This window comes from Punctularia strigosozonata (assembly GCF_000264995.1).
Source record: "Punctularia strigosozonata HHB-11173 SS5 unplaced genomic scaffold PUNSTscaffold_7, whole genome shotgun sequence".
NCBI lineage: Eukaryota > Fungi > Basidiomycota > Agaricomycetes > Corticiales > Punctulariaceae > Punctularia > Punctularia strigosozonata.
Window position 1 is genome coordinate 351,179 of NW_006767439.1, and position 11,274 is coordinate 362,452.

Below are 11,274 nucleotides of genomic sequence, written 5' to 3' on the forward strand. Positions count from 1 at the left end.
CAGGTTATCGACTCGACTGTGACTCATAAGGAACATTGTAGAATAGTATAGAACGTTATGGTAGGTACTGGAAGGTTCTAGTACAGTACTTGTATAGTAGTATATAAGACGCTAGCTGAAGTCGATGGACTTCAGCTCGTCCATCTGTTATACACGCCCTTAGCGCTATAACGATTGACGGTTCGGTTACGGCCTTTTAGACTTAAGACTAAGACACCGCTACCTTAACAACAACAACCCCACTCGACCTAGTGCGCCTAGAGTCTTGACTCTCACGCCTAAGTCACACGACACAGCCTAGACTACGACGACAGACTTTACGCCAAGTCTAACAACCACGACGGTTCGGTACCCGCCTAAGGTACCACGATCTAGGGGTTCTTACACCTGGAGCGAATGCGCCGCAGACCACATGCTTCCGAAACGAGTCTTTCCGGGTTTCTTGAGTGCGCCAATCTTCTTTCCTCCAGCTGTGACAGACTGACGGAGGCGTGCCTTAGATTGCGTGGACTTGCTGAAGTGCTTCATAACAGCCCGGATCGAATCTTTCATCTGATCACGCTTAGGATGTGTCCAAATGTACAGCATGCTGCTATATACTCACTGGTTTGAATTCGGGCAAGTTCGTGATGTTTTCGATCGTGTTGTGGATATGATGACAGGCATCGGGGAGGTTTGTAATGGTTGGTATAGCTTTGGTGACTTCGCGTCGGGTGTTCTTGGTGACTGTAGTGTTGTCAGAACATACGGCGAGGATAAGGCCTGGGCCAATGCTTTCAATGGTCTGTATGTGCCATGAGCGCGTGCCTTTGCGACAGATAGAAGTACACAAACATTGAGGAGTCGGGATGTGATCCACTCGACAGTATGGCTTTCACGCGATCCTTGGTATCCATCGAGCAAGTAGCTGTGGCGGTTGAATGCGGAAGTAGCGTGGACAGTGTAGAGAGAGTCTTGGCCACGAGTGCTGGTGCCGTCGAATGTAATGGTCAGGCTTCCCTTGGCCTGAAGCTGCTCCATCTGCAATTTCCGCACGTTTGCCGCCTCGGCAGGAATGAGCTTGTTGGTGAAAACATCGGTGGACGTAGCATGGTACTTCGGGTTAAGAAGTCGCATCAGATCTTTCCAGATGGTAGAGTTGATCACGGAGGGAGAGACTCCGCAGACACAGATGAGCTTAACGATCTGTAAATCGACCAAATTCTGAAAGCGCGCCTCTGCATCCTTCTCACGCTGCACTCCAGCTTTCACAAACGAGTCCCATATGTTTTTGACCTTCGGTTTTTTGGGTAATGGTCTGCCTTCTGTCTCCGTTTCCGTTTCAGCCAGTCTCGCACCTAACGACTGGCCTGCAGCGGAATCATTGGCAAAGGCCTTGAGATCCGGCGAATGCGTTCCCAAGACCGGGCATCCAGTGGCATGGCGGAGGACACGATCCTGTCCTGGATGGCCTGCACAGGCATAGTCACATCCCTCGGCGACACATCTCCACCATGGCTTCTCTTTCCCATCCTTGTCAACCTTCGTAAACTTGATTGCCAAGGTCGAAATGACTTTGATCTCTGGTCGACCGCGGACCTGTTCTGCCTTCCGCTTGGTGGGCTTTGGAGAAGATTCTTCGGTTTGCAAGGTCGTGTGGGGCACAGGGTCAGGGGGAAGAGGAATTTCCAACGCCGAGTCATGATAGACTTTCCGTGCAGCTTCAGCAATATCTAATCCCCACTTCTTGATCACATTGTTATCCAGAAACTTCGAGTGATACTCCCGAAGAATCTTTGTGACAGAGCAGATAGCCGTGCCTCTCTCCTGGATAGTGAGGAACCCATCGCCTGTAGTCCGTGTCTTCCAACCGAAAACCTCCTTGAACTGCTCATTTAAAGTCCCAACTTCATCCTCGGTGTGCTTGAGATGTTCGTAGTCCAAGGTGAAGTTGACAAAACTGCAATACATGGATTCTGTCCCATTACGGAGAGGAAGCGCAGCCGGCAAGTGCTGCAGCAAGTGATCAAGATCATTCAATAGCTTGATGAATTCGTCCTGGGATAGATTTTCTGCTTCGGGATAGGAGCGTTCATATTGAGAAGCAGCGGGCATTGTATTCCAAAGGCGCGGTGAGAGATTCCCGCTGACAGACACCGCGCAAGTCGGAAGTCCGAGGCTTAAGGTGTGGGAATGACTACACAGCTATGCTCGTCCAATGAGAGCTTGCGGCTGGTCAGGTACACTTACTCGCAGTCAAAATTAACAATATCAGCAACTATGGATGGTGTACCGCTCCCGGAGGAGCAGCCACGAGATATTTGATTAAGTTACATTCTTTACATAGGTGCTGCCTCCGGGACTTTCTTACAAGTTATATACTTGTTAATTAACATGTTAATAAACCGATGTTAATAACATTAGCCTTTTTCACATTACCCTACCGTGTGCGCAGTTGTCTCGTAGCAGAGATTGGTGAGGCACCCCGAAATGACAACGGTACTGCGCCCGCGTCCCGCAGGCGCTTCTCCAGATCCGTGTTCAGAAAAGAGGCATATTGGGTTTTGGACTCGATTCGCTCATAACGGAGGGCAACTGCGTCGATGCCAGGCATGGGAGAACCGCAGGACACTAGATCCTGATGGGGTCCATGAGCTTGGCATATGCATCGCTGCGCCGATAATCATCGTGTACCTTCTTCTAGGGCACCCCAGCGACGTACGAGCGATCTCATGTCGGTTGTCAATGTTACGTGAGAACGGCCGAGACATGTCTACTGTGGTATGCGCGTACGTCCACCCTCGCCGACCAAGATGTTTGAGCCACGTCACGGTCATTGAAGTGATCATGTGAACATGTGATGCCCAGCGCCTATAGTGACTCCTGAATCCGAAGCTCTCAATACCATACACGATCACTCTATAGCTTTCTCAATGCATCGTCTAGGTGGTGTCGGTCTTGCAGCGTTTGAACGACAGCAACAATCCCAGAGATCTTTCGTTGAACTCTCGAACGAGCTCTCGCAAACTCAGCTTCAGAACCTTCATTCGCAACTCGCTCAATTCCGAGCTGCCCTCTTGCGCTTCGCTAGCACGCATCGGGACTCGATCAAGCGCGATCCCGCTTTTCGACATGCCTTCCAGAAGATGTGCTCGTCCATCGGCGTTGATCCACTCGCCGGTCCGAGGCGGGGCGGTTGGTGGGCCGAGATGCTCAACCTTGGAGATTGGCAATACGAACTGGGCGTCCAGATCGTGGATATATGCGTCGTCACTAGGGAGCGCAACGGAGGGTTAATTGAAATGAGCGAGCTGGTGAGGCTCTTAGGGAAGCTACGTGGCGTCGAAGGCGGGGCGGTGACGGAGGAGGATGTGGTGCGCAGCATCAAAACACTGCAACCCCTTGGCGCCGGCTACGAAATCATTGATGTCGGCGGGGGCAGAAAGATGGTGCGGAGTGTCGTGAAAGAACTAGACGCGGACCAAGCAGTCGTCCTGGCTGTTGCTCAAGAGGAAGGAGGACGGATCGTCGAAGACTTGCTGGTGGAGCGTCGAGGATGGACCCGGGATCGAGCTCGGGCTGCCTTGCAGAATATGCACCTTCGGGACGGGCTGTGCTGGATTGACGAGCAGGATGAGCGCGGGGGTGTCTCGTACTGGGTGCCCTCCGCTATGCAGTGGGACGAGTAATCCCTGCAGTATGCACGCTGCTGAGCCTTGAGGTAACGTCGTTCTTTGCATGATCGACCTTGTTAATGATCTTTATGGTAGGACAGCTACACTCCCTTCTAACTAAGTCGCGCCGTCAAAGGGTGAAATGCCTGAGCCCCTATAACAGGTGTCATCCGAGCGCTGTCAGCAATCGTCGCCAGGCGCCGAAGCTTAACGAGGTGCATACGTGTGTTCCGACACGTCATCAAGCCAGGACGATACCTCTCTCCGTCCGATTCTGCAATAGCCTCACGGAATGCTACAGAAGTCCTCCGCCGGAATCCAGAACAACACTTTACGCGATAACAATACACTATCGTACACCGTCGAGTATGTCTACACCCACCTAGCATCGGATCTGAGTATCACGAATTGCTCAGAATCCTCCTCTATCGCTATAACCCCGAGGCATCCATATATCAGGCTCGTGTGTTGTTTGTATCGGCCGGTTCGCGTTCCGGGACGCGCCCGCTTCGGGCTGTGACGACGCCATATCTATGCGGTGCTGCGCGGCGTGTGGTGTGTGCGCTTCCGTTGACGATTGCGGAGCCGATTCTTCGTCCACGTTCGCAGATGGATGCATTTCTATCTCCGTTTCTTCGGTAGCTAACGAAGGATCGTTACTGAATTCCAGTTCACTAGGCAGCCGCCCTGTGGCTCTCTGTGCATTATCTTCACGATCATAGTAGTCCTTCCGGACCGAGATCATGAGTCGATTGACGAGCACCGAAGACAGCGCGACGCTTGGTCCAGTGAGGAGGCTGTTGATGCGAATCTGACAGGAATGAACTGAGACTTTACGAGTCCTCGCTCGGGCAGTACGTAGGTGACTTACGTCGTTATGAAGCCAAATGACGCCAGCTGCCGCGTAGATACCAAAAATAGGGAAGAAATAAAAGATAGCATCCCAGGCCAGCAGGTTAATCATGCTACCAGGTCCTCCTCGGCCGCGGGAGAGCAGTCCGCCGTGGTCCCGGTTCTGCCACGCCTTGAATGCGGCGAGGCCAAGGAGGACGAGCTCCACGCAGACCCCAGCGAGAGTTTCGTACGCTATGCGTGGCGCGCCCGGCGGGTCAGCTTGTGCACACATGAATACGTGCTCGGATATTTGATTCGTAGCTATGTGGAAGGGTGGTCAACATACTGTCTCGGATAAGCACCTCTGCGAGGGACGAGACTGGTACGTACTGCTGACGTGGCGAAACTTCGATCGGCGGAGTGTATTCCACACGATGAGCTCCGCAATCAGAAGGCTGACTAGCAACAAGCCAAACAGCTTGCGAGTGCCGTACATCACGTACAGGCGAAGCTCGAGCATGACTATGAGTCTCAGTTTTGGTGGTGATCCACAGGCTACGGAGCGCGTGATCCACTCACTGTGCGTGGTCACGACTTGCGTGCTCTGTAGGATGCCCGAATAGTCAAAGAAGGCGCTGCCTACGGAGGTGATGTCAGTATTACGCCTGTCGGACGAGGGGACTATCGCACAGCTGACATTTGATCGTTAATAGCAGATCTCGGATAGGAAGAGTGAACTTACAAGGAAAAGCTGGGATGCTCCAGCAAGAAGCCTTATCACCCGTCCTTAGTTGAATTCGTGCCTTGCCAGGACGAACACGACGAACCAGCAGCAATGGACCTGAGGGAATAGTGTGCATCAGGCTATCCTCTAGCTGCTGAAGGAGCAGCATATCTTACGTGGTATAGACGATCCCCAACCAGCGACTCTGAATGAACGACACCTTCATATAGGGACTTGACGCAGGACAATATGCGTACCCAGATAAACAGCAATTTGCCCAATGTCCAGCGCTTCTTCTACGGCATATCAGCGCACCTCAACGGCAGGCACTAAAAGCGCACTTACCCAGAAATACTGTATCTTCACAATCAAAAAGTCATCACTCTTACGTGGTGAAACGAGAGAGACGATCCGGTACCTCGCTATCCATTTGAAATACTGCGAACTGTTAGATGGGTGTTTACACTCGCACTACGATGTGCTCACTAGATTCATAGATTACAACCATAGCACCTGTAACTACGAGCCATTGTAAGCACTTGCTATCCTTGGAAGAGATGGATGTTACCTTGGGCGTAGCGTGTTCCTCTCGTAAGCCCCCAGTTTGTCGCTTCGGAGCCGATGGTTTGCATCATCAGCCAAAGGGTCGGGGAATGAAGAAAGGAGCCTGCGGAGAATGGGATATACAGCTGCGTCGGCATGTCGACACGGCTCATATGTAGTGTCGGATCGGAAGGAACCGACAAACGATTCGACTACCGATCCGGTCACATCTCTGTTCGCCGACCGTGTACCTTGGATCCCTCTCGCGCTGCCTGGGTTCCCGATGTCGAGGACGCGCCAAGACGTCGTCGTATCCAGCCTCATGTTATATGCGTGTGGGACTGCATATCCATGCGCATGCCTAACCTGCAATGTCCTTCACCTTCTCTTCGCGGCCCGCAGTGACCATATACGCTCTATCAGTGGAGCGTGGACTCTTGCTCGACATGGAAGCATGCGGCGCGTATGCACTGATTGCGAGCCCGACACGTAATTATCTTGTGGGAGGTTGCGTTACCCACACTCGTTTGACGAGAAGCGGAGGTAAAAGACGAGATGAAGATACGGTGGGAGCTGACCGCACCCGATCACCCGCAGTTACCCGCTGATGCAAACCACCATGTGATCTAGTAGCAAATCATGTAACGGGAGCTTGACTAGGACCCATGCTACACAACCTCGGGTTGCGATGACTGGTGTCCGAGAGCAAGCACCCGCCGGAACCGCATTGCTTCTGCGATGCGCTGATAGGCGACGACGCTCTCGGTTCTTATTACGACTGGGAGAACTGTATCAAGCCTTGCTTTACCACCAGCACACCACCCGCGTCTCCCCTTCAACTGGAGGCTTATCCGATGCACGCACTGTGCATCTTCTGCGGCGCGACCGTCGTTCTACTCGCGGTAGTTGACCGTGGATATCTTCCGGAGCCGGATGTGCCCGTTCCGGGAAAAGGCGCCACCGACTCGCACACAGTCTCTCAGGCTTCCATATGACTACGCAAGATTGAACACATCGAACATCTCCAATTACCGCTACGACCGAGTCTTCGCTGCAGATGGCGTTGCTTCCGCTGACCTTGAACGTGCGAAGTTGCGTTCACCAGCTTCATTGGGGTGACTTCGCTCTTTCTCTGGGGACCTCGCAAGACATGTATTGTTAGTACGCGCACGGAAGTTTCCGAGTCTCTCTCGTCCATACCCCGGATTGGATGCCTTCCAACCTGTCCCGCCTGCGCGAAGGTGAAGAGTCGCCTTACTCGCTACCTTATAGTGCTGACATGGACGGATAAATCCCAGGCAACGTCCTGACGAGTACTGTCTACTACGTCGTTATAGAAACCCTCGTGACTTGCATACTTACGTATGCCCAACCGTGCACCTTCTCATGACTATCAACGAGGCCGCAAGAGCACACAAAGCGATCGGGGTCATTGGGCGATGCATATCTCAGTACATCCTACTGTGCGAAGTGCTACTGCCACTGCTCTTCATCATGGCACCGAGACAGGTACGTTGCATGATCGTAGCGTGAGCACCACGACCTCCCAACGCGTTCGTCGGCAAGACGTGTCGTTGGTCGCCAGAGATCGTAAGGTACGAAGGGGACGATCAGAACGCTAGGTCATGATTGTCGGCTTTAATGTTGATAGAATCACGCACTGGTCTGCGCCCAACGTGTGGTTGAGTGAAGTACCGGATACATCGGGGCCAGCAAGCGCCATTGGAAATTGTCGCTCTATGTTAGGCGATGGCCACGTCATAGCATGCAAGTTGATTGTTAGAGCCTGAATGCACAGTGTAGAATCGGTCGCCGAAAAGACTGCATTATGAATTGTTCGAGCTGGCCATGGAGTTCCCCATAGGCGGTCAATTCTTCCTTCTCTGTTCTTGCAATGTAACCAGGCGTTCGGCTGTATCAAGCAGTGAGGCGATAGCATGCGAGATCAATCCAAGCGTCACCGGTAAATGACGCCGCCTCGGGCTCACCAAGATATATACCGGTCGCGCAAGACCGAGTTGACACTTGTAGTTGAATAACTTGAACGGGTGCGCGACCCACGCTCAGCGCTTCCGTACTACGGGAGGATGCCATGACCTGTCAGCTGCGTCAAACGATGACCATGATTTGTTCACCTCAGCAGTATGCGCTGGAGCTCGATGTCTCATTACGACACCCGAAACAGAGGCAAGAGTCGGTCGCAACGAGCAGCCGATGCGCGGCGTACGTAGAATAAGTTGCGCGAAGAATGTAATCGCCGGAGAGCTATTAGGGGCAAGAACATGAAATACAGCCCTTACCGCAAAGAGGAAGACACAGCAACCGCTCACGGCGTCAGGTGGCAACGGGTTCAGGGGGTATTGTACCGGTGCAGAAGCGTTGCGAACACCTGAAGTTTTAGCATGGGCCGATCATTGGAGCAAATGCTATGACACATAACAATTTTCGTTTACCGAGCAGCATTCGTAAGGCTCGCGGTGTGATAATATGGAAAGCGTAGAGTCGTGTGTATCAGTATCTATACCAAAGATGCACAAGTCTCTTCGAGGACGCGAAGCTGCAGAAACTTCAGTAAATAAATCCGTGGTTAGGATACAGAGCATCGATAGCGTGGGAACCACGTGGCTCGTGGGCGCTTTGAGGTCGGGCAACGAGACTCTTTTCGACACGAGTACCGAGGGGGCAGCGGAACTCACAGGCAACGCGCGAGAAACCTGGTAGTAACCACTAAATAGACATATTCAGTGGTCTGTTCGCCAAGGTGCGTTGCCTCAGCCGAGCTCGACGGTATTATTTTACAAACTGGTTGATGCACTGCCGCACGCGTGGCCAAGTCGGAATCCGATGTGCTGTACTGGTGGGTCACTGCCTCCGTTGGCTACGATTATATTCAGACTATGGCAGTCAGCTCGTTGGGCGACCATCAAGCAACCAGGACCTTATTGACGGAGTGGCGCAGAGAAGTGTGCGCGGTCATCAGGGATCTGCAAGATCATGATTAGCCGTGTTGTTCTTGTCTCGCGGTGCGCCATTGGGCAAAATGTTGCACTTGCCCTATAAGAACCTAGGGATCTACCCGCTGGGATGAGCAGACCTGCCCGGTCCGTCGTCGATCCTTACGGTCTCATCCTCACTCACGTCTCTCTTTGCTTCGACATGCTATTCATGATTTTCACGAACATACTTACGATCCTTACGACGCTCATGACACTCTGGCAGTGGATGGTGCAGCAGCTAGGCTTATCAAACACGGAATCTCATCCTACTCCTCGCAGGCGAGGGCTGCTCATAGGCATCAACCACTCGAGAACCGACAGTGATTCTACCCCGTTGTCTTCCGGGCCTTACAGAGACACACATAAAGATGTGGAGGCGTGGAAAAACTTGCTTATTTGTACGTCCATATACTGTACAAGGATATTCATTGAGCAAGGGTTTGCAGCTTCGTACAGTTACGAAGAGGACGAACTGGTGTCGATGATCGACCATGAAAGTTGCAAGCCTGAGCTTCGACCCACTAGGTGCAACGTGGTGCGTAGACCTCCAGGATTTCGTGTTGCTCGTGGGCTAACGGACTGGAGCAGCTCACGCGGCTCAGATTGATGACTCAGGATGCGCGAAAGGGCGATCGATTTTTCTTCCTTTGTAGGTCTATGCTTGTACAGTCATCAGCTAAACTCAAATGATCTTAGATGCGGGTCATTCCTCTCTCAGCCCCTCGTCGACGGGCTTGGACGATGCCGACCGGAGACTTGCGAATAGTGAGCTTGGGCACTATCTCCGTATCAAACAACTGAATGTTAACATTGCCAATTCCAGAACTCTGGTGCTCAGATGGTTTGCCGATCCGTGACAAGGTGAAAATCATGGAGATCAGCATTGTCATCAACTCAACCACTCCAGGAGTTACGGTATTCCTTACTTGGAAAATTACCCGCGGGCGCGAAGTTGACGGTAAACCTGATATTGTTTGCCCCGTCAGTAACTCACACGCCTCTAGGCGGTTGTGGATTCATGCCATTCTGCTTCATTCTTCGGTGAGCGAGGACTTTGTCTCTCGTTCCCGTTCAATGCTCACTTTTCAAGCAGGATTGGAACACGGGAACTGTCACTTACTTGCTCAAGCACTACGCAAGCTGCGACCGATGGTCGCGCCACTGAGACAATGCACTCTCAAGGTTCTCACCGGCCAACATTCTCCGCCCGTCAACACTTCCCCCGTCCTCATGTCACCCGACAGCCCGTCTCCTCTAGCGTCACGACAGAACTCTTACGAATACCCTCATCAGCTCTGTGCTGGATTATGCGCTCCTTCTAAATCGAGGCTTCCCGATGTCGTCAGTTTCAATATACATAAGATTAGCGGCTGATCTAATTTTCGCCGCTGCCCAGCTGTCTATCGCAGCATGCGGTGACAGACAAGAAACATATTCCGATGATAACGGCGGTTGTTTGACAAGGGTATGGGATCCTCGTACTCGTCTTTGCATGGAGCTGACCAGTCTACTAGTCGTTAACGGCAATATTGCGTGAGCAAAAATGGACTTGACAACTAGGACTTCTCATCATGCATTCATAAGGTCACAACCCTCATCCAACGCTTGCGGAGTTGAATGAGTGGCTTTAGTCAGCACAGCCCTTGTACAGATGTAACGCTGTACTGACAGTATCCCCTGCAGTTCCTCTCTTCGACGAGAGAATGAAATAGATGGCCGTCCTATCCGACAGAAACCCCAGGTACCGTGGCGTAGTCTGTTTTGCCAGCGGCAGTAACTCACACGTTGTCGCGAAAGCTTCGAAGCATGAAACCACTGGTGCGTTCATCTGTACCTTTCATGTTGTCCATTGACAATACTAATCGCTGGAGTAGAACTTCGACTTGACCAGATTCACCGTCTGAGATCATGTGAGCTATAGCTTGCCCCTCCCACAAGGAAACAAAAGACAGGCCAACAGCGTTGACCGCGCTTGCAACGACCATAACGACCTATGTGTGGATGGATACGGATGCGATAGCATTACGCTGTCACTCACGACCATTGCTCGTATTTTAGATTCATCATGAACCAGCCAAATCATGCTATTATGTATCAGCAAATCGCACAGACTATCCATTGCATCATAGTATGGACAACTTTAGACATTCGGCTACAATTGTAACAATACGTCGCTATGGACACGAATAGAGGTGCTGTTTCGGTATATATCCAATTCGTTGTCCTCGGTGTGATGTGGGACAGCGGTCGAGAGAGCCACGTGTGCCCGCCATGCGTGCGGTGTTGCGGGACACCACAACTTCGTCGACTTTCCTTCCATCCTCCGGTGCCGAACATTTACAGGGGCTTGACGTTACCCCCAATGCACTGGACACCCCTCGCACCAGGCCATCAATACAATTATTTTTCTGATATTCAGTCTCTTGAACCTTGAGAATGCCACCTGGAAGACCATCGCGTGGGTCACTGACGAAGCCCATCGTGCATAGTGGATCATATATGTCATGCAGCTCAGCCGTCTTTG

The 11,274-nt window shown here is 52.0% G+C and overlaps 3 protein-coding genes across 3 annotated transcripts; 2 read left to right on the forward strand and 1 right to left on the reverse strand.

The window, feature by feature from the left end:
• Positions 1-2,912: 2,912 nt before the first annotated feature.
• On the forward strand, positions 2,913-3,668 carry PUNSTDRAFT_68391 (winged helix DNA-binding domain-containing protein; the record flags this gene model as incomplete). The annotated part of the gene is made up of 1 exon (XM_007384122.1): positions 2,913-3,668. The coding sequence occupies one exon, from the start codon at positions 2,913-2,915 to the stop codon at positions 3,666-3,668; it is 756 nt and encodes a 251-aa protein (XP_007384184.1).
• A 397-nt stretch (positions 3,669-4,065) lies between these two features.
• On the reverse strand, positions 4,066-4,983 carry PUNSTDRAFT_113810 (uncharacterized protein; the record flags this gene model as incomplete). Its single annotated transcript, XM_007384123.1, has 3 exons — positions 4,066-4,464; positions 4,525-4,808; positions 4,878-4,983. The coding sequence occupies 3 exons, from the start codon at positions 4,981-4,983 to the stop codon at positions 4,066-4,068; spliced, it is 789 nt and encodes a 262-aa protein (XP_007384185.1).
• Positions 4,984-8,838: 3,855 nt separating this feature from the next.
• PUNSTDRAFT_143880 (uncharacterized protein) lies at positions 8,839-10,654 on the forward strand (the record flags this gene model as incomplete). The annotated part of the gene is made up of 14 exons (XM_007384124.1): positions 8,839-9,148; positions 9,197-9,285; positions 9,339-9,399; positions 9,447-9,515; positions 9,574-9,611; positions 9,658-9,708; positions 9,755-9,791; positions 9,844-10,091; positions 10,147-10,215; positions 10,265-10,283; positions 10,335-10,380; positions 10,434-10,491; positions 10,548-10,568; positions 10,625-10,654. The coding sequence occupies 14 exons, from the start codon at positions 8,839-8,841 to the stop codon at positions 10,652-10,654; spliced, it is 1,146 nt and encodes a 381-aa protein (XP_007384186.1).
• Between the last annotated feature and the right edge of the window lie 620 nt (positions 10,655-11,274).